Raw genomic sequence first — 23,689 nt, forward strand, 5'->3', positions numbered from 1 at the left:
CTTAGACGTTGATAGTGGCAAAATCAGATAATACTAATGCTCTATTTTGTGGTAGTGTGGTCGAGCAGTAGGCTTAACAGAAGGCAGTGTTAAGCATTTGTTATACACACACAGGCAATACATGAGGAACACACACTCAAAGACTTAACTCCAGGCCAATAGTTTTTATATAGAAAAATATATTTTCTTAATTTATTTTTAGAACCACGAGATTCAAGATTTGAAGTAAATACATAAAATGCAAGGTACTTCACACAGGTAAGTATGGAACTTTGAATCAAAGCAGTAGTACACACAGTTTAGGTTAAAATGGCAATAAGCTATTTTAAAAGTGGACACAGTGCAAAAATCAACAGTTCCTGGCGGAGATAAGTTTGGTTAGGTTTCTCAACTAAATAAAGGACTTACACAGTCAGTCCTACCGTTGGGAGTTCAAGGCAACCCCAAAGTCACCACACCAGCAGCACAGGGCCGGTCAGGTGCAGAGGTCAAAGGAGGGCCCAAAACACATAGGTGCCTATGGAGAACACTGGTGCTTCAGTTCCGGTCTGCTGGCAGGTAAGTACCTGCGTGCTCGGGGAGCAGACCAGGGGGTTTTTGTAGAGCACTGGGGGGGGGGGACACAAACATGCACACAAAACACACCCTCAGCGGCACAGGGGCGGCCCGGTGCGGTGTGTTAGGAGATGCAGGCAGGGCACAGGCGGGTTTCTCAGGCCAGCCACTGACTGGGCTAGGAGGAGGGCAACCTGCTGGTCACTCCTGCACTGGAAGGTGATTCCGTTCGGTCCTGGGGGCTGAGGGTGCAGTGCCTGGTCCAGGTATCAGGTTCTTTGTTACCAGGCAGTCGCGGTCAGAGGGAGCCTCTGGATCCTCTCTGAAGGCGTCACTGTGGGGATGCAGGGGGGTCGACTCAGGTTACCCACGTCTTCGTAGTCGCATGGGAGTCCTCTCTGTGGTGTTTGTTCTCTGGAGCTCGAGCCGGGGGCGTCAGGTGCAGAGTGAGAAGTCTCACGCTTCCGGCGGGAAGAGAGAATTTTTTAAAAGTTGCTAAAAAGTTGCAAAGTTGTTTCTGTTTTTTAACTGTGCGGCTGTTCTCTGGAGTTTCTTGCTCCTTCGGGTTCAGGGCAGTCCTCTGAGTCCTCAGAGGTCGCTGGTCCCTGCCGGATGCGTCGCTATGCAGGTTCTTTGAGTCTGGAGACAGGCCGGTAGTCAGTTGGTGTCTCCGTCGTCTCTGCAGGGCTTTCAGGTCAGCAGTCCTTCTTTGTGTAGGTTGCAGGAATCTGATTTCCTGGGTTCAGGGTCGTCCCTAAATACTAAATTTAGGGGTGTGTTTAGGTCTGGGGGCAGTAGCCAATGGCTAGTGTCCTGGAGGGTGGCTACACCCTCTTTGTGCCTCCTCCCTGAGGGGATGGGGGCACATCCCTATTCCTATTCCTATTTGGGGAATCCTCCAATCTCAAGATGGAGGATTTCTAAAGGCAAGAGTCACCTCAGCTCAGGGCACCTTAGGGGCTGTCCTGACTGCTGGGTGGCTCCTCCTTGTTTTCTTCATTCTTTCCTCCAGCCTGGCCGCCTAAAGTTGGGGCAGTGGCCGGAGGGGCGGGCATCTTCACTAGCTGGGATGCCCTAGGGGGCTGTAAGAAAAGGCATGAACCTTTGAGGCTCACCGCCAGGTGTTACAGTTCCTGCAGGGGGAGGTGAGAAGCACCTCCACCCAGTACAGGCTTTGTTCCTGGCCACAGAGGAACAAAGGAACTCATCCCATTTGGCCAGAAACTCGTCTGGTTGTGGCAGGCTGGCAGAAACTGGTCAGCCTAGCACTAGGAGTCGGACTGGTATTCAGGGGGCATCTCGAAGATGCCCTCTGGGTGTATTTTACAATAAATCCCACACTGGTATCAGTGTGCATGTACTGTGCTGAGAAGTTTGATACTAAACTTCCCATATTTCAGAATATCCATTATGGAACTGTGGAGTTCGTAATTGACAGACTTCCAGACCATATACTCTTTATGGCTACCCTGCACTTACAATGTCTAAGGATTTGCTTAGACACTGTAGGGGCATAGAGCTCCTGCACATATGCCCTCACCTGTGGAATAGTGTACCCTGCCTTAGGGCTGTAAGGCCTGCTAGAGGGGTGACTTACCTATGCCACAGGCAGTGGGTTGTGGGCATGGCACTCTGAGGGGAGTGCCATGTCGACTTAGTCATTTTCTCCCCATCAGCACATACAAGCTGTGAAGCAGTGTGCATGTGCTGAGTGAGGGGTCCCCAGGGTGGCATAAGACATGCTGCACCCCTTAGAGACCTTCCCTGGCATCAGGGCTCTTGGTACCAGGGGTACCAGTTACAAGGGACTTATCTGTGTGCCAGGGCTGTGCGAATTGTGGTAACAAAGGTACAGTTTAGGGGAAGAACACTGGTGATGGGGTCTGGTTAGCAGGGTCCCAGCACACTTTCAATCATAACTGGCATCAACAAAAGGCAAAACGTCAGGTGGTAACCATGCCAAGGAGGCATTTCCTTACACCATGTGAATAACACCAAGAGGAGGAGTCACTCGATCCAGTGACTCGAAAGACTTCCCTAGGAACACACACACACACATGCCATCAAACTGAATATTTCTAAGCTCATGTTTAAAAACTGTCTTAATAATTATCTCTGTATGCAATGATATAATCTGGTGTATGAAGGTGTACGTTTCTGCAAGAAGAACAAGTTATTTACCTTCGGTAATGATCTTTCTAGTGGACACTACTTCTATTCGCAGATTCCTCAACTTGTAAATATTCCTCAGGAGTCACACAGGATCCAGAAACTTCAAATCAGTACTCCTAGAACCAGTCAGTGGCACTGTGCAGCTGTACGCCAACGTCGTTCCGCTGAGGAAGTGATGAACGGAGGCACATGTAAGTGCCACTCATGCGTGCTGTCAGTTACATTGTTAGGCTGTCCACGCCCTCAGACACAAAGTCTATCAGCCCACTAGTATGACCAGTGTGCAGATCTCTAAATTGAGCCCTTTGTAGTTGGAAAAAAGAGTCCAGTTAACAGAACAGGGAGGTAGGAGGGTCAGTGAGGAATCTGTGGTTAGGTAGTGTAGTCACCAGAAAGATCATTACCACAGGTAAATAACAATGAAGCAGACGCCCATGCACATTACCAATTGTAGGAGTAGCTACTATAACCTGTGACTCGAAAGTCTTCTTCATAGCAAAACAAGTTGTGCACGCCCAAGTCCAACACTAGATGACAGGCGTATGCAGACCATGTGCATCTACAGCTGCTTATGCCACAAACCTTGTTCTTCTGATGGATAATCCTAACCACATATTTTGCATCTTGTGAAAAAATACCATAGCAGTACCTCCTAAGTGGTGTTCCTGAACTGGCGCAGGCCAAAAAGGCCGGCAGGAGCGAGCAAGCCCCTCTTGACATACCTGACTGCCGAGACAGCAGTGCTTTGTGAAAGTATGTACAGACGCCCACTTAACTGTTTGACAAATATCCACGACAGGTACTCCCGCGTGTTGAAGTATGGTAGCAGCTGTAGCTCTGATGGAATGCGCCCATATGACTTCCAAGGGCTGCTTTATATCCAGTGTGTAGCAGATCGTGATGCAGAGAAAAATCCATTAGGAGATGGTACATGTTTGCACTGCCTTGCCCTTCTTTGCCCTGGAAAATCCCACAAAGAGCTGCTCAGCCACCCAGTGTTTTTGGTGAAATTTACGTAATAGCTTAGTACCCTTTTGGGGTTCAAATGATGTAGGTTCTCTTCCTCCTTAGAGGGATGAGGTGGAGCAAAAGAATGCCAGGAGGTAATAGCCCATCCAACATGAAACAGAGTAAGCACTTTCGGCAGTAAAAAAGCGTGGGTCCTCAGAACCAACTTATTTGGAAAGAACGTTGTATATGGTGGGGGAGCAGAAAGAGTCGGCAGCTAGCCAATGTTCTGGCAATGAGAACAACAGTTTTCAACCTCAAAAGCCTCAATGGACATCTGTGAATTTGCATAAAAGAGGTCCCATTAAATAAGAAAGTACTAAGTTCGAACCCCACTGTTACATCACAAAGGGCTTTGGCGGAAATGCATTTCAAACCTTTCAAAAGTTTCATCACAAAAGGTGAGTTAAAGAAGACTGATACTCCTAGAGATGAAAGAGTACAGAAGTAGCCATTAATAGTGCCGAAAGCAACACCTTGCTGGACCAGAGGCAAAACGAACAATAAAACTTCAGACAAATTCACTCGCAGTATGTCAGTTTGACTGGTGCTGCACTAAGCCACAAATATGCCCCAACAACTGGCATATTGGGTGACGCTCTGGTTTGCTCTGCAAAGACCTGCACAGACTCCTGGTATTTGCAGTGCTTCCTGGGTTTGTACCCAGTATTTACCACTTGCAGTAAGGAACAGACCAAAACTTTGAAAAAGGGAGAAAATAGGGACAGTTCTTACATTCTCTAGGACCAACTGTGGTGCACAGAAAAAAATACAATTACCCACATGGAAGGACCCTTTATGGAGTCAAAGGTTTCTGCCTAGTTGGCAAATCGCCTGCAGAAACCTTCCATTCTAAATAGGGAAAAGAACAGATGAACTGCCCAATACATTTAGCAAAGCAATTATAATACATGGAAATAAAAATATATACTAACAGTGCAATAAACAATGACATGGTGAATTTCGCTATGAAGAGGGAAAACGAACCCATGTGAAAATGTCATCCAACTAGTCTATTTTCAAATTGTGGGCTCATAGATAAAAGGGTAACTTGTCACTCACCATGGTAGCATCTTCAATAATAGAGTAATTGGCTTGGTGCAAGTAGTGATGAAGCAGATTACAAAGCAAGCAGGACGGATTTTCCTGGAGAAAGCGAGACTGTTTAGTCAGCCTGTTGTATTTGCTTCTCAAAGGAAAGTGAAGACTTTTATTCTGAAAAAAAAGATACACAAACAGCTATAGTGAATTCACTAAAACAAAACGTTCACAGAGATAAAAACATTCCAGTTTTGACTGTTAAGGTTTCAAAATCAACAGGGGTAGTCCCTACAGTAGGGAAACAATGCAAACATGCATGTGATTCTACAAATTCTACCTTAAACTGATTAATGGTAAATTATCTCTCTGATTTTTGTGTCAAATGTGTTTGTCTACACCAGTGGTTCCCAACCTTTTGTCCTCTGTGGACCCCCACTTTAACATTACTGGAACCCGGGGACCCCCACTGTCTCATTACTAAAAGCCAGGGGCCTAACCTGTTAATATTATTTCATTTTCTAAGCAGTCGTGGACCCCCTTCCCAGGACCACAGGTTGGGAACCACTGGTCTACACTAACCAATCAATAACAGTCAAAAAGTTACCCAGTACTCAACAGATCTGATAACTGAATAGGCTAAAACCAACATGTATTATTAATTCTACATAGGCTAAAACAATTATGATTAAAGAAGGTATTTTCCATAAGTCTTTATCTGTGCCTTTTAAAAAAACAAAATGAAGCAAACATATAGTCTGGCACGTTACTGCAATCTCTATGAAATATGGCCACACAGAGAGCCAAATAATTAACTTGCTGAATTGTTACTTGATGATTTATGCATGTCATTGATTATGGGAGTCTCAGCAGCAAATCTAAACTGATTCAGGTAGTGGGGAACGTCTCTGTCCTTTCAAAACAGTGTAGCAGTCAGCAAGACAAAGTAAAAGTGAAGAGACACCCAGGGGACTTGGTTGGGAAAAAAGAAAAAGAGAAATTAATTGTACTGTAGAAAAATGTATGGGTATGAGTATCTCTTTGAGATAAGTGGTCACTTGGGTATTCTAAAAACCAATGAATGATCAATATTACAAATATGGTATCTAACTACGAGCACTTAAGCCTGTTTGTTGTTAACATCTGCTTTTTCTCCCTTGTCCTACCCATGAATGAGAGGTGTTTTCTTAAGAAGGAGCCTGATATGCAAAAATATTAAGAAAAATAAATTGATGAACTTTAGACCTATGTACAAACGTTTTTTTCAATACACGAAGACACTGTATATAGAAGCTATCAAGATTCAAAAGTGCACATAAAGACAACAGACCGTTTGTGTAATTGAAAAACTCTAACTTTCCTTACTATCATTGATAATAAATATTGTGTGAAAGTACAGCACAGGGAATAAATCACTGCATGCTAAATACAATAGGCTTATTTATAGCCGAGTATCTGTTGTTCACTGACCTCTAAGGCTTCAGTCATAATGCAGCCCATGACGGCACAAATTCTTAGGGTGCCCTCTGTCTCCAGTTTGTTTAAGGAAGACTTCATCTGATCAACTGGAACAAGCCAAGCCCCAACAGCAGGAGTAGCTGTGCTTAACAGATTTAACTGTCTGTTTAAAACAAACATACATTAGAATTTTGTTAGTTATAATGAAGTTATTTCAATATGTACATTTGTAATGTCACTTACATCACACAAACATAACTACAAAGCAAACCTGCTGAGTGATTACCAGCTGCATAACATAGAGGAACTTACTATCAGCATGGACTGCATACTGCTTCTCCCATTTAGCAACGGAAGGAACAGAGAGGAAAGAATATGTGCCCCTAATGATTTTAAATCGTGCTTATCTTTCCTAAGAAGGTTTACATGAAACTTAGATACTCTGTAACATTTAAAAGACAACAAAAAAAATATATATATTTGTTTAATGTATTTTCAATGATCAAAGCTCTGACTGAAAAACAAAAAAATGAGAGGGAGGATGAAAACAAACTTCTTCTAGAATGGAGCATACAATAGAAGTGGCCAGTGCATAAACAAAGGTACATCCTGTGTGCTCCCAATGAGTCCTGTGTGCTCTCAACGATATTTGTTGTTGAGCCTCTTTTGATGTGTTTGGGGTCCATGTCCAGCTTGCCTTCATCCAGCCCCTGTGGGTATACTTTGGCCATAGATGAGGCAGCAGAAAAACACCAGTTCACTGTAAGAAGCTATAAGGAGCTACATGCAGACATCCAGGAACAGCAGGTTCGGTGGGCTGCGAAGGGGTAAACCATTTAGGGGCATATAACCATGGGTTTATTCAGATGTAAAGAAGTTACTAGTTACTGCGCGCCATTAGGTGTCATCGGTCTTCTCCGCAGCCATCATCGTGCACGCCGGATATGATGTTGTGGGACCTATATAGGTGCCACCCTGGTGCACTGATAACAGTTTCTTTTCACGACTTTCCACGCCAGAAGTGAGGAGCTATGAAGAACACTAACCACTTCCTCAGAACTAGGGTCCTTAAAGGAAAGTCCCTGTCCTAGCAATCAGTTTGCAGAGAGGGGAGAATGGATGGGTCGGTGAGGAATCTGCAACAAGAATATGTTTTTACCAGATAATGCGTAACTTGTTCATCTGACAGAGACTTCTAGTTGCCGATTCCTTACTTTAGGATAGATACCCAAGTAATATCATCCCCGGAGGTGGGTCTGTGAACGAAGGTCATACTAAGAAATCCTGCAGGACCAAACAGGCAAAGTACCCGTTCCTCTGGACCTGACGGTCCAGCAACAGTGTTTGGTGAATGTGTGTAGAGAGACCCAAGTTGCTTCCTGACAGAGGTCCAGGACTGGAACTCCACATGTTAACACAGTGTGTGCTCATTCTTCCAGAGTGTCAGTTGCAACCAAACACTCCAGGAGTTGCTTTTTAGCCAATGCGTAGCACATTTTAATGCAGAAAACAGCCCTTCTACAGATAGTTCTCTTTCTGCACTGTCCAACCTTTCTTCGTACCCACATACTGTAAGGAAATGCCTACTTGGCATGGTTACCCCCTGATTTTTTGGCCTTTGTTGATGCCAGTTATGAAGGCTAACCAGGCCCCAGCACCAGTGTTCTTTTCCCTAAACTGTACCTTTTTTCCCATAATTGGCACAGCCCTGGCACACAGATAAGCCCCTTGTAAATAGTACCCCAGGTACCAAGGGCCCTGTTGCCAGGGAAGGTCTCTAAGGGCTGCAGCATGTCTAATGCCACCATGGGGACCCCTCACTCAGCACATGCACACTGCCTCACAGCTTGTGTGTGCTGGTGGGGTGAAAATGACTAAGTTGACATGGCACTCCCCTCAGAGTGCCATGCCCACCTCACACTGCCTGTGGCATAGGTAAGTTACCCCTCCAGCAGGCCTTACAGCCCTAAGGCAGGGTGCACTATACCACAGGTGAGGACATAGCTGTATGAGAAATATGTCCCTAAAGTGTCTATGTCCATTGTTAGAAATTGTAAGTGTAGTTCGGCCATATTAAGTACGAGGGCTGGGAGTTTGTCACTACGAACTCCACAGCTCCATGATGGCTTCACTGAAGGCAGGGAAGTTTGGTATCAAATTTCTCAGCACGATACGCCCACACTGACGCCAGTGCTAGATTTATTGTACAATGCGCCCAGAGGGCACCTTAGAGATGCCCCCTGTATTTTAACCAACCCTTAAGTGTAAGCCTGCCACTAAGAGACAAGTTTGTGACCCCATGGGGTGAGGTCCCTTGTGCACTCTGGAGTCAGAAACAAAGCCTGCGCTGGGTGGAGGTGCTTCACTTCTCCCCCCTGCAGGAACTGTAAAACTTGGGGGTAAGCCTCAAAGGCTCAGGCCTCCTGTTACAGTGCCCCAGGGCACTCCAGCTAGTGGAGATGCCCGCCCTACTGGGCAAAGCCACACTTTTAGCAGCAAATCTGGAGGGAAAATTAGGTAAACAGGAAGGAGTGACCACCCCAGCTGGGCCAACCCTAAGGTGTCCAGAGCTGAAGTGACCCCAAGGAATGTGCCCCCCATCCCCATAGGGAGTAGGCACAGGAAGGGTGTAGCCACCCTCTGGGACAGTAGCCATTGGCTTCTGCCCTCTGACCCCTGTAACGCCACAAAATCTAGGATATAAGGGCTCCCCTGAACCTAGCTCACCATATTCCTGGCACCCCAAGTAGAAAAAAAGAAAGAAGCAAGAAGAAGGACTTTCTAAGCCGACCCCAGCAGAGAAGACTCCAGACACCAACTGACTTGGCCCCAGCCCTACTGGCCTGTCTGCAGCTTCAGAAGCCCTGTTACAAAAAGGCAACGCATCCTGCAGGACCAGCGCCCTTTACAAATCCCCAGAGGACTGCCTGTCCACCAGAAGACCAAGAACTCCAGAGGACAGCAGCCCTGTCCACAAGAAACTCCAAGAAGGATTTCAGAACTGCCCCGGATCCGCGAGTCCTGCCTACTCTGCATCCGACGACCACAGCTTGACTCCAGGTGGCCCATCAGTCCAGAGCAGGTCCCCAGGTGATTCTGACCTTGTGTCCACCCTGGGTTGGCCCCTCCTGGCCACCACGCCAATGCCTGCAGCCTAAATCCAGAGGACCCCCTGACTGTGAGAGAACCGGACGAAGACACCCGATGCCTAAAGGTACACATGCACCCGCAGACCCCTGCCCTTGGGGAATCCGACCAATGGTCCAGCGACGTTCAGAAGGCAGCCTTTGGTTTTCCGGACCCAACTCCCTGGACTTAGCCGGCAGCATCTTTGTGGCTCTTGAGTATTCCCTATTGAAAAGAATTGGGAGTCCGATGCTGTGTTTGCACCCTGCACTCGGGTGCTCCTCTGCCGCTGAGGGTGTGTGTTTGGTACTAGCCTGTGGCCCCTTCCCCTCTCCCCATGCTCACCTAAAGTGTGCATTCCGAAGTCGCAGGTACTTCCCTGCCAGCAGATCTGTTTCCAAGTGCCCCCAGTCTTTAAAGGATCCCATTCTAAATCCAGCACCGAATCTGACCTCTGCATCCGACCGGCCCTGTGTTGCTGGTGGTGTATGTTTGGGGTCATCTTGAACCTTGGCCAATGGACATCCTAATCCCTGGAGACTGGATCTGTAAGTTGAGTACTTACCTCAAAACTGCACAAACATTTTCACCCCAGGACTGTTCTGAAAATTGCAGTGTTAACTTTTGAAAGTGAAAAGTGATACTTGCCTGTAAACTTTTATTTGCCAAACTTAAACAAAATATATTTGTTAGATATGCTTGGTACTTACTTACAACCGTACTTATCTGCAACGAGAATCTTTTTGTTATAGAATTAAAGTAACAAATATATTTTTTTCATATAAATACATTGGCCTGGAATTAGTCATTGATTATGTGCCCCATTTCTTGACTGTGTGTGTACAACAAATGCTTTGCACTACCCATTGATAAGCCTAACTGCTCTACCACACTACCACAAAAGAGAGCATTAATATGGTCTACTTTAGCCTCTGTTAAGCCTTTGGGAAATCCCAGGACTTTCTACACACTATATCTCATTTTGATATAGTACATACAGAGCCAACTTCCAACATTGGTGAAGCAGCCGCGGGGTCGACAAATCTGCATTTGCTGGACTTCACAGCCAATATCTGATCACATGACTAAATTTAAAAAATGGCTTTAGATTCAAATGATTTTTTGAATTTGACAACTTTTCTAAATTTGTAAAAGTCCTGGCCTTGGTTATGTCTCCTTTAGCATTTCTTTTATAAGTTTTAAAAGTTACTATAGTTAGAGGTAAGTAGCTGGAAGTAGTTTTTAGTTCCCAAAAGTGATCTCCCACATTAGTAACAAAATGAGCAGCTCAGAGGACATGGTGGTGGAACTCAACCTCACCCCTTACCTCCATCTTGGGATGACAGAGTTAAAGCCAAACTGCAGACTGAAACAAATCAAAACTGGTTCCAACCCTACCAAGACTAAGCTCCAGGAGCTCTTGGCAGCGTATACAAGGGAACACTCTGCTGAGGAGTATTTAGGGATCAAGTGGATGAACTTCCCCCTCATAACCTAACTAGGGAGGACAGGGCCCCAAAGTCCCTGTCTCTAAGGTTAGTGCTCCCCAGGATCTGGATCTCCCACAGGGGAGTCCAGCTTCTCTGGGAACACGGAGGGCAACCTCAATGAAGAGGACCTCCTTTTAGCAAGGATGATCAAAATGTTAACCTTGGCGAGACAGGTCATGGTTATAGAAAAGGAGAGAGAAGAAATGGGCTGAGCACCTATTAATTGTGGCAGCAATACAACAGCTAGGGACAGAGCACTCTGATACCCTTAAAATCCCCAAAGGGATTGTCTCCAAGTATGCGGAAGGTGACGACATCACCAATGGGTTCACAGCCTTTGTGAGGGCTTGTGAGACCAGAAAATTGAAAAAGTCTCATTGGGGAGCTCTCCTTTGAGAACTGTTCCCATGTAAGTGAAGGGATAGGCTCCTCACACTCACTGGTGCAGATGCTGAATCCTATGACCACATGAAGACTACCCTGATTGAGGAGTCTGGATTCACCACTGAGGAGTATAGAATTAGGTTCAGTCCTGGTATGATTTTGTAGACTACTCAGTTAAAACACTAGATGGCCAAATAACTGGCAGTGGAGTGCATGACTATGAAGGGCTTTATAATTTATTTGTCAAAGAACATATTCTAAGTAACTGCTTTAATGACAAGTTGCATCAATATCTGGTAGACCTAGGTCCAACTTCTCCCCAAGAATTGGAAAAGAAGGCAGACCATTGGGTCAAGACTGGGGTGACCAAGACTTTCAATGGTGGTGACCAAAAGAAAGTGTTACAAAGCCTCCCCAGGGGAAGAGTGGTGAGACACCTAATGATAAAAGTAAAGAGTCTTCTCAACGGACCCACAAACCTGCTCAGGAGGGTGGGCCCAGAGTCTCTTCACAATCTTCACATGGGTACAAAGGTAAACACTTTGATGCTTAGAAGGCCTGGTGTTTCAACTGTAAACAGCATGGACACCAAACTGGAGGCTTGGCCTGTCCCTAAAATAATCCCACTAGCACTGCACTAGTAAGCGATGGTATAGCCAGTCTCCAGGTGGGATCAACAGTGTGCCCAGAGCAAAGCAATGTTCACATTGAAGCAACTTTAGTTTCTGATGGTGGGGTAGATGCTGCCACTCTGTCTACCCCACCCCGTATGAACAAATACAGACTGCACCCCTTGATTAATGGGACTAAAGTAGAAGCCCTGAGGGATACAGGTGCCAGTGTCACCATGGTGACAGAAAAACTGGTTTCCCCAGAACAGTACTTGGCTGGACAATTGTATCCACTTACCCATGCTAACAATGTGACTAAGGTCCATCCCATGGCTATGGTGACCTTAGAATGAGGAGGGATTACTGGCTTGAAACAGGAAGTGGTCTCTTCTGGAATCCCAGTTGAGTGTCGGCTAGGTAATGACCTGGAGTCCTCAGCTTGGACTGAGGTAGAACTCATGCAACCATGCTGGGAGTCCCTGAGATGGTGAGTACAAAGGCAAGGACAGGGTGAACAAGAAGTGTTGGAGCCTGGAATAATGGCTCAACCTTCCAAGGGAAAAGGCAGGAAGACTGGGGGACCAGCTTCTGAACAGCAAAAGACAATGGACTCCTCTTCTCAGGGAGAGGGCTTGACATCCTCTGAGGGAACTGAGCCCATGGAGCTTGACCCACATCAGGTAGAGTTCTTGGGCCAGGGGGACCCTCTAGGGACCAGCTGTGCCAGGGACAGAGGACCTATCCCACTCTTGAAGGCCTGAGGCAGCAAGCAGCTGCACAGAAAAGCGGAGATGTCAGTAGCTCCCACAGTGTCTATTGGGAGGAAGGGCTCCTTACACTGAGGCCAGAGACCCCAAACCTTGTGCAACCAGGAGACTCGTAGTGCCTCAGCAGTTTAGGGAATTCCTCCTCACTTTAGCACTTGACATCCCGCTATCTGGGGCAAACTAAAACAAGGAATAGTCTTGTCAGCCATTTCTACTGGCCCAACATGTCCCAAAGGGTGAAGGAGTTTTGCACCTCCTGTGTCACCTGCTGTAGTGAAAATAATCCTGTTTGACCAATGACTGTTTTTCACCACTGTGCATATTAGTTCGGTTTAGCTGCCTATTGGCTTTAACGTGGCCATTTTAGCTGCCTATTGGCTTTAACGTGGCATTAGACATTACATTCTGTATTCAGTTTAGCTGCCTATTGGCTTTATCGTGGTGTAAGACATTGCAGTTGAGACACTGCAGATGAGCTGTGTTTTTCCACATGGTAAACCAAGATTGTGTTTTCGTATTTTGCTCTCACCGAACACTAATCATGATAAGGAAGCGCATATTTTGTGTTTTTCTCTAGTCAACCTTGGGAGAGACAGCCTTGAAAGCCTGGCCAACGTTCGCCGCTTGTTTCTTCCAACTCTGACCTACAGTAGCCAGCATGTTTTGACTATTAGGGGGAAGGGATAAAAGGTGTCCCTGGGCAGCAGTGAGGGGAATTTTCCGAGACTTCAGTCAGGAGCGGACGTCAGCTGCCTGACCTGTCCCGTACGGGTGGGAAATCTCTTTCTCGCAGTTGAACAGGAGTCATCAACTTGCAGGCATGAGAAAGATGAAGAGCAGTGATAGGCCCTACAGTGATGAATTTTGACTTTTATTCTTTGCTTTGAAGTTATGCTATAATGTAATCACATATATATTTGCTTTGTACATTGCAGTTGAGAATCACTTTGATATATTTTCCTTTCTTTGCTGTGACTATTTTTAAACGTGTGCCTCCAACCTACTAATCTCCTCTCTCAGCAAACTTGTGGTGAAGTAATAATAAATGTCTTCTTTAAACTAAGAAGTGCATTCCAGAGATTGTTTTCAGCTCGATCATTAGTGAAAGCAAAACACCTGCTAAGCCAGTGGTAAGGCAGGTGGCCACCCAAAGGCATGTAATTCCACTACCAGTGGTTGGGGTTCCCTTTGAAAGGGTTGATGTGGACATAGTGGGTCCACTTGAACCACCCACAGCCTCAGGAAACCAATATAAACTGGTAGTAGTGGAACATGGTACCAGGTATCCTGAAGCAATTTCCCTTAGGTCTACAAGAGCTCCTGCAGTAGTAGCCAAAGCCCTTATTTGTATCTTTACAGGGTAGAATTTCCAAAGTATGTGGTTTCTGACAGAGGTGCCAATTTCATGTCAGCTTACCTGAAACATTTGTAGAATGAGTGTGTGGGGTGACTTACAAATTCACCACACCATATCATCCACAAACCAATGGACTTGTTGAAAGGCAACAAGACATTGAAGGGTATGATCATGGGGCTCACTGAAAAACTCAAAAGGAGATGGGATGTCCTCCTGCCATACTTGTTTTTTGCCTACAGAGAGGTGCCTCAGAAGGGAGTAGGGTTTTCCACCTTTGAACTTCTGTTTGCCCACCCTGTTAGGAGACCACCTGCACTTGTGAAGGAAGGTTGGGAGAAACCTCTCCATGAGCCTAAGCACGATGTGGTGAAATATGTGCTTGGCCTCCGCTCTAGGATGGCTGAGTACATGGAAAAGGCATCCAAAAAACATGAGGCCAGCCAACTGCTCCAGAAGCAGTGGTATGACCAAAAGGCTGTACTGGTGGAGCTCCAATTAGGGCAGAAGGTATGGGTTCTGGAGCCTGTGGCTCCAAGGGCAATCCAGGACAAATTGAGTGGCCATTATCGTATCCTAGAGAAAAAGAGTGAGGTCACCTATTTGGCAGACCTGGGAACTAGCAGGACACCCAAAAGAGTGATCCATGTGAACCGCCTTAAACTCTACTGTAACAGGACTGATGTAACCCTGCTGATGGTTACTGATGAGGATCAGAAAGCAGAGAGTGAACCTCTTTCTGTCCTCCTCTCACACAACCATAAAGACGGGTCAGCTGATGGAGTTGTCTACTCGGACACCTTCACTGTCCAACAGCAGGCTGACTGCTTTTAAGTCCTGCAGCAATATGCTGAGCTCTTCTCCTTAGCCCCTGGACAGACACACCTATGTACCCATGATGTGGACACAGGAGACAGCTTGCCTGTGAAAAACATCTATAGACAGTCTGACCAAGTTAAGGACAGCATTAAAGTTGAAGTCAACAAGATGCTGGAGTTAGGGGTTATTGAATCCTCTGACAGTCCCTGGGCTAGCCCAGTGGTCTTGGTCTCCAAACCTCATTCAAAGGATGGAAAGAAAGAGATGAGGTTCTGTGTGAACTACAGTGGTCTCACCATGACAAATACTCACCCTAATCCAAGGGCAGATGAGCTGATAGATAAGTTAGGTGCAGCACCTTTGACTTAACTGCAGGGTACTGGCAAATTCGCATGGCACCAGGAGCAAAAGAAAAGACTGCATTCTCTACACCTGATGGGCATTATCAGTTCACTTTTATGCTCCCTGGTTTAATGAATGCCCCTGCCACCTTCCAAAGGTCGGTGAATCAAGGCCTTGCTGGCTTGAAGTCCTTTAGTGCCACATATCTAGATGATATTGCTGTCTTTAGCTCCTCCTGGCAGGATCACCTGATCCACCTAGGGAAGTTTTGCAGGCTCTGCAAAAAGCAGGCCTCACTATCAAGGCACCAAAATGCCAGATAGGGCAGGGCACTGTTGTATACTTGGGCTACCTTGTAGGTGGAGGCCAAGTGCAACATTTACAGGCCAAGATCCAGACACTTTTGGACTGGGAAGCTACAAAACCCCAGACTGAAGTCAGGGCATTCCTTGGCTTGACTAGTTACTACAGGAGTTTTGTGAAGGGATATGGGTCCATTGTGACCCCCCTCACAGAACTGACCTCTAAAAAGATGCCCAAAAAGGTAAACTGGACTCTTAACTGTCAGAAGGCCTTTGACACCCTGAAGGAGGCAATGTGCTCAGCACCAGTTCTCAGAGCTCCAGGCTACTCTGAGCAGTTCATTGTGCAGACAGGTGCCTCTGAACATGGGATAGGAGCAGTCATGTCAAAAACCAATGATGATGGTCATGACCAATCTGTTGCTTTCATTAGCCGGAGGTTGCTCCCCAGGGAACAGTGTTGGAGTGCCATAGAGAGAGAGAGACCTTTGCTGTGGTTTGGTCCCTGAAAAAGTTGAGACCATACTTGTTTGGTACTCACTTTATTGTTCAAACTGACCATAGAACTCTCAAATGGCTCTCAGATGGCTAATGCAAATGAAAGGTGAGAACCCTAAACTTTTGAGGTGGTCCATCTCCCTACAGGGAATGGACTTTCCAGTAGAACGGGGACCTGGGACTGCCCATGCCAATGCAGATGGACCCTCAAGGTTCTTCCACTTAGACAATGAAGATTCTCTTAGGAAAGGTTAGTCTGGTGGTTCAACACCTGGCTGGCTCTCTGAAAGCCTGAACGGACTAACTCAGCTGACAATGCCTGATTGATCATGAGTGGCATCTCCAACCGGAGGTGGAGCAAGGTCTCTTTCAGCAGTGGCGAGAGCCTTGGTTAGATCTGTTCGCCGCCGCAGAGATCGTGCAATGTCGCCAGTTTTCCACATTGGAGTTTGAGGCGGCACTCGCTCTGTGATACTTTTCAGATTGAGTGGAGCTCAGTGTAGGAAGCTGGCTCTGTATTATATTAGATCTAAATGAGATATAGGCCCTCATTAAGACAATGGCGGTAAATGCCGCCTACCGCGCAGCGACGGCCGCAAAAGACCGTCACTGCGGCTAACATCCGTCCGCCAAATAATGACCACAGCCGGATTTCCGCCACAAGAAGGGTGGAAATCAGGCTGGGGCCATGGTGGTGGATGACGTTAAGGTGGTGCTGCTACCAACAGCAGCGCCACGCCAGTAGACCGCCGCCATCCGTATTATGACAAATAATATGGCCCGGCGGTGTTCCGTCCCCTGCCGGAATCCAGGTAAGTTGGGTTTCCGACAGGGGAGGGGGGTGGGGGATGTTATTTGTGAGTGGGTGTGTATGCATGTGTAAGAATGCGTGCACGTATGATATGTGAATGCGTGTCTGTGTCAGTGTGAATGTGGTACAGAAGTGTGAATGAATGAATGGATGCGTACGTGTATGAATGCGTGTATGCCTGTGTGAGTGGGTGTGTGTATGTGTGGTGCCTGTCTGCATGTGTAAGGGGTATCTGGGAAGTTGTTGGGGGGAGGGGGCCTCTATCAGTGACAGGAATTCCCTGTCCCTGATAGGGCCTACCGCCATGGTTTTTGGGCTTTAGGAATGCCACGAAAACCATGGCGGTAGGCAAGTTCAAAATGCCTGTGGTGGTACAATAGCGGCCGGCGGACTGGAGATTCTTATTTCCAGCCCGGCAGCTGCTACCGCCATGGCGCCATGGCGGTCGGAGTAGTACACTGGCAGTCGGAGTGGTACATTGGAGGGTTGGCTTCCAACCCCCCAATGTCATAATGTGGCGGTATGTACCACCGCCACATTACCACCGACTGCCGGGGTCAAAATGACCCCCATAGTGTGCACATAGTCCAGAGGTTCACCAGAGGCTTAACAGAGGCTAAAGTAGATAATACTAATGCTCTCCTTTGTGGTAGTGTGGTCGAGCAGTTATGCTTATCAGAGGGTAGTGCTTAGCATTTGTTGTACACACACACAGGCAATAAATGAGGAACACACACTCAAAGACTTACTCCAGGCCAATAGGTTTTTATATTGAAAAATATCTTTTCTTAGTTAGTTAAGAATCACAGGTTCAAGATTTACAAACACTTTAAATGTAAAGTACTTCACTTAGATATTTTAGGAACTTTGAATGAAAACAAGATCATGTACAGTCTTTGTAAAAATGGCAATAAGCTATTTTCAAAGTGGACAGTGCAAAAATCAACAGTTCCTGGGGGAGGTAACTAAAGGTTATTAGGAGGTAAGTAACACACTTACAAGTCTCAGTTCTGGGGCATAGGCAGCCCACTGTTGGGGGTTCAAGGCAACCCCAAAGTTACCACACCAGCAGCTCATGGCGGGTCAGGTGCAGAGGTCAAAGAGGTGCCCAAAACACATAGGCACCTATGGAGAACAGGGGTGCTCTGGTTCCAGTCTGCCAGCAGGTAAGTACCTGCGTCCTCGGGGGGCAGACCAGTGGGGGGGCTTTGTAGAGCACTGGGGGGGACACAAGTAGGCACACAAAACACACCCTCAGCTGCAGAGGGGCAGACGGGTGCAGTGTGCAAAGCAGGTGCCGGTTTCAGGTAGGAAACAATGGAGGGACCTCTGGGTCACTCTAGCGGTGCAGGCAGGCACAGGGGGGCTTCTCGGGACAGCCACCACCTGTGCTAGGCAGAGGGTCGTCTGGGGGTCACTCCTGTGTTGAAGTTTGGTTCCTTCAGGTCCTGGGGACTGCGGGTGCAGTGTTGGTTCCAGGCGTCAGGTCCCTTGTTACATGCAGTCGCGGTCAGGGGGAGCCTCTGGATTCTCTCTGCAGGCATTGCTGTGGGGGCTCAGCGGGGTCGTCTCTGGTTACTCATGGGCTCGCAGTCACCGGGGAGTCCTCCCTGAGGTGTTGGTTCTCTGGATCTCGAGCCGGGGGCGTCGGGTGCAGAGTGGGAAGTCTCACGCTTCCGGCGGGAAACATGAAGTCTTTGGAAGTTGCTTCTTTGTTGCGAAGAAGTAGCCGGTTTTGAACAGGGCCGCTGTTCACGGGAGTAGGTTTTTGAAGTTGGAGACAGGCCGTTAGGGCTGGGGCCAAAGCAGTTGTCACCTTCCTCCTTCTCTGCAGGCTTGTAGGTCAGCAGTCCTTGTTTCTTCAGATTGCAGGAATCTGATTTCCTGGGATCTGGAGAGCCCCTATATACTGAATTTAGGGGTGTGTTTAGGTCTGGGAGGGCAGTAGCCAATGGCTACTGTCTTTGAGGGTGGCTACACCCTCTTTGTACCCCCTCCCGGTGGGGAGGGGGCACATCCCTAATCCTATTGGGGGAATTCTCCAAACTCAAGAAGGTTGCCTTGCTGCCAAAAGTGGGGGCAGTGGCCGGAGGGGCGGGCATCTCCACTAGCTGGGATGCCCTGGGGCGCTGTAACAAAAGGGGGTAGCCTTTGAGGCTCACCGCCCAGTGTTACGGTTCCTGCAGGGGGAGGTGAGAAGCACCTCCACCCAGTACAGGCTTTGTTCCTGGCCACAGAATGACAAAGGCACTCGCCCCATGTGGCCAGCAACATTTCTGGTGTGTGGCAGGCTGGCAGAAACTGGTCAGCCTACACTAGAAGCCGGGTAGGTATTCCGGGGGCATCTCTAAGATACCCTCTTGGTGTATGTTACAATAAATTGCACACTGGCATCAGTGTGCATTTATTGTGCTGAGAAGTTTGATACCAAACTTCCCAGTTTTCAGAGTAGCCATTATGGAACTGTGGAGTTCGTGTTTGACAAACTCCCAGACCATATACTCTTATGGCTACCCTGCACTTACAATGTCTAAAGGTTTTGCATAGACACTGTAGGGGCATAGTGCTCATGCAGATATGCACTCACCTGTGGTATAGTGCACCCTGCCTTCGGGCTGTAAGGCCTGCTAGAGGGGTGACTTACCTATGCCACAGGCAGTTTGAGGTTGGCATGGCACTCTGAGGGGAGTGTCATGTCGACTTAGTCTTTTTCTCCCCACCAGCACACACAAGCTGAGGCAGTGTGCATGTGCTGAGCGAGGGTTCCCCAGGGTGCCATAAGACATGCTGCAGCCCTGAGAGACCTTCCCTTGCATCAGGGCACTAGGTACCAGGGGTACCAGTTACAAGGGACTTACCTAAGTGCCAGGATTGTGCCAACTGTGGAGGCAAAGGTACAGTTTAGGTAAAGAACACTGGTGCTGGGGCCTGGTTAGCAGGGTCCCAGCACACTTTCAAATCATAACGTAGCATCAGCAAAGGCAAAAAGTTAGGGGGTGACCATGCCAAGGAGGCATTTCCTTACAAATTCCCAGTCTTTAGTGAAGCCATCAAGGAGCTGTGGAGTTCGTAATGACAAACTACCAGCCCATGTACTCAATATGGCCACACTGCACTTACAATGTCTAAATAAATGGACTTAGACACTGTGGGGGCATATTGCTCATGCAGCTATGCCCTCACTTGTGGTATAGTGCACCCTCCCTTAGGGATGTAAGGCCTGCTCTAGGTGTGACTTACCTATGCCACAGACAATGGTTTGTGGGCATGGCACCCAGGGGGGGCGCCCTGTCGACTTTACTATTTTCTCCACAGCAGCACACACAAGCTGCAAGGGCAGTGTGCATGTGTTTGGTGAGAGATTCCTTAGGGTGACATAATTTATGCTGAAGCCCTTAGGGACCCCTTCCTGGCCACAGGGCCCTTGGTTCCACTGGTACCTTTTACAAGGGACCTAACTGTGTGCCAAGGGTGTGTGGAAGCAATAGTAAAGTTTAGGGAAAGAACGCAGGTGTTGGGGCCTGGTTAGCAGGATCCCAGCACACACTCAGTCACATTAGCATCAGATATCAGGCAAAAGGTGTTGGTGGGGGTAACCATGCCAGAAGGGGCACTTTCCTACACTCCTGCCAACTCTGCGGGGCCTGAATGTGCTCCAGTGGAGTTGGACTGCCGAAACACGAGGTGCATGGCCTCAAAGAACTCACATGGTTGTGCAGGGGTTGTTCCAGCTCTCGGAAACTCAGGGAGGTGCAGAGTCGACCCAGACGCAGGCTCAGAGGATGTAGGCCTGGAACAATGACGCACCTTTTCCCTCGTCGGCCGACGGACGGAGTGAAGTCGAAGAACGCTTGTTGTTCTTCAACTTCTTTTTGTGCCACGACTTACCCGACCATCCCGAGGAGTTGGAGTGAAACGATGAAGGATGGGGGCTCCACGACCGTTCTCTGGATCTTCCTCGCAACTGAGATCGGGGCGACGCAGATCCTAGCGCCAGGCCGCAAAGAGCCTTAGAGGCCCTTCCCTCAAAGCTTTCGGATTTATGGCCCAGCACTCAGAGAATGACTACGAGTCATGATTGCCCTCCAAACACCACAAGCACACAGGGTGCAGATGCGTCATGGACATCGCCCTATAAGAGGATCCGCAGGGCTTGAACCCGTTCTTGCTTGACATCATCCTCGACGGACCAGGAGTGTAGACAATTCAAAAACCTTTGACACAATGTTGAAAAAAGACCAGTCAAACAGTGACTGAGGGGTAGCTCTTCTTTGGATATGCGCTTGGCTGGCACACAAAGAAAAGAACTAATGTCAGCACACCAGGTTGGCATCTATGTAGGATTCATGACGTCATATCCAGTGCGCACGAAGCCAACGATGGACGCAGAGCCAACTGACGCCACCTAACAGTGCGTAGGGGTACTGATCGACAAAAATCTCTAGATCCAGACTGATGCCTGGGGGACCTTCTAAGGTAAGGAATCGGCAACTAAAAATCTCTATCAGATATACCAGTGTCCACATCGTTAGTCACTTATGGTAGATATATTAAGGGGCAACGACAAGTAAGTAAAAGACTGCTAGAGCGTCAGTATTTCAAGGTGACCTGCACTTTGAAAGGCTTTCGCCTGTATGACCCTAAAGCCCTGCAATGGTCACAGCCATGGTTTTAAAGCAACATATACCACCATGCCTGAAAAAGCCCACCCCATATCCCAAAAACCTCGGTTGAGAAAAAAAATATTTGGTGTGGAAACGAAAGAGAAATTCCAGGACGGGAAGAAACCCTTCTGAAACAGCACCATCTTGCAATCATGAGGTACAACAGAAAGGAGTGTCAATGAATTTACCTAGGTCCCTGATTATCTTAATGAAATTTGTAGAAAACTGTTAAAAAGGATAGCGGCAAGCCACACTAAACTGCCCTACAGCACATGGGAGCTTGGAATTTCTATTTCTATGCTGCTACATTTAAGCAGCCCAAATTCGCCCAGCATTAGACCGGAATTACAAACCAGAGAACAAGCCATGGGTACAAGAAGAAGCAGCATTTTCCAAAGTCCCATTACAATTTATGTTGAAGTGTGGTCAAATTCTCCATAGGGACACAGGAAAAAAAGAATGCATATAAACTGTAGACCACATAGAAACCGTCCACCCCACACACACATGATTAAAAGCAATGTTTGAGGGGGCCCCAACACTTATTGGAAAGGGTGTAGAAAGAGAGTACAATGCTCTATGCACTGCAGTCCTGCATCCATATCCAAACATATTGGCACAAGATTTTAATCACACATCAGGTCCATAACAGGAATTTTCCTATCACATCAACTGTAGATTGTAGGAATATGGCTATCTATGTATGCATGATATGCTATGCAGATAGTACAGGTGACCCTGATTGGTTGACAGGGGTTAAAATAATAACCCTAAATGCTCTCTTTTTGTGTGTGGGCGAGCAGTTTAGGCTTATCAGAGGCTATTGTTATAGTTTTATTGCACACACAGAGCCAGTAAGCGAGAAACACACTCAATAAGGGAGGGAGACTCAAGTCTTGAGGGTCTTGGGCACACAGACACACAGTCAGTACACTGCAAATCAGGTTGGGGGAGCATGTGTGCAGTGGTGCTTTGTCGGGTCACATCATTGTGGTTCTTGGCTCCTCACCAAAAGAGGCTGCAGGAGGTGACTGGGGGACTAATTTCAGTTCTATAGGGTCTCAGGACCTCGTTGGCACCATTGGCCCACTTCGACTAGGGCATGGAGGCTCTACTGCAGTGGTGCTTTTTGGTGTCAGATTTTCCATGGTCTGGGGCTCTTACGGTTCTTCTTAGGTGCCTTCACGGTGCAGGGAGTAGCTCCGCTACTCCACAGGAGATGGTGGTGGTTCCTTTAAATGCTGGCAGTCCTCCAAGGCTTTTTGAGGCAGAACAGCTACAGAAAGAGTTGACTTTGGTGCGATTGTCAAGGACAGTAGGCAGGCCAGCAGGGTTGGGACCAAGTCATTTGCTACTCCCCAATTCTTGCTTTTTGCGGCTCTTCGGAGTTCTCCTTCATCTTTAGTCCAACAAATACGGGTTCCTGGTGTCAGGGGGCCACCTAAATACTGAATTTAGGGGCGTTCATGGGAGTGAAGGTTAGTGGCCAATTGACTACATACCCTTGGGATCACTACACTGCTTATATGACCACTTCCAATGGGAAGTGGGCATAACCCTGTCCCAGAGTGCCTAATTCCACCACCCACAAGATGGTGGAGTTCCTATTTTTGTATTCACTTCAGGTAGCTCACCCTAGGGGCGTGACTAGCCTGAGAATGTAACACATCTCCTGACTATATAAATTCCCATCTGTCCTGGTGCCAAATGGGCCTCAGGGCAGCGGGGTTGCCTATCCCTGGTCTGGGGAAGCTGGGGTTTCATATAAAAGGTAGCAGGGACTTTTCAGTCCCTGGCCTTGGTATGCAGATTTACTAGCCATCCTGCTGGAGGAGGTGATAACGGCCTCTGCCAAGCAGGAATTATTTCTGGCCTCTAAGAGTGGGGCTCTCGTCTAAAGGGGGGCAGGAACTCATCAGTGGTGGCAAGTTGGTCGATACCAGTCAGCCAGCACACTAGAGGACAAGTAGGTTTTAAGAGGTATCTCTAATGTGCCCTCTGAACACATGTCATAATAAATCTAATACTGGCACCAGTATTGATTTATTGAGATGAGGTGTTTGATACCAAACACCATTATTTTCCATGCAGCCATCATGTAGATGGGTCACTCGTGAAGACTAGTGTCCAGTAGATGTTCTAAGATGGCTGACCGGTCACTTGTAATGTCTAGTACTAGAACTATACATCAAAGGGGCATATCTGCTCATGCAGACATATGTATTATAATGCACCCTGCCTTAGGGATCTTAAGGCCTGCTGTAGGGGTGACATGTATAAAACAGGGAGT

The 23,689-nt window shown here is 47.5% G+C and overlaps 1 protein-coding gene across 20 annotated transcripts in view; it reads right to left on the reverse strand.

Annotated features, from left to right (window-relative positions):
- The window catches only part of BLTP1 (bridge-like lipid transfer protein family member 1), a 1,779,540-nt gene that overhangs the window by 900,230 nt on the left and 855,621 nt on the right, over nucleotides 1-23,689 (reverse strand). For all 20 annotated transcript variants that reach the window (XM_069242474.1, XM_069242454.1, XM_069242518.1 and 17 more), the window contains 2 exons: nucleotides 6,244-6,394; nucleotides 4,798-4,950 (listed from right to left, as the gene is read on the reverse strand). In XM_069242474.1, coding sequence (XP_069098575.1) covers nucleotides 4,798-4,950; nucleotides 6,244-6,394 — 304 coding nt within the window. The remainder of the gene's footprint in view (nucleotides 1-4,797; nucleotides 4,951-6,243; nucleotides 6,395-23,689) is intronic.

The sequence above is a fragment of the Pleurodeles waltl genome, chromosome 1_2 (genome assembly GCF_031143425.1).
Source record: "Pleurodeles waltl isolate 20211129_DDA chromosome 1_2, aPleWal1.hap1.20221129, whole genome shotgun sequence".
Classification (NCBI taxonomy): domain Eukaryota; kingdom Metazoa; phylum Chordata; class Amphibia; order Caudata; family Salamandridae; genus Pleurodeles; species Pleurodeles waltl.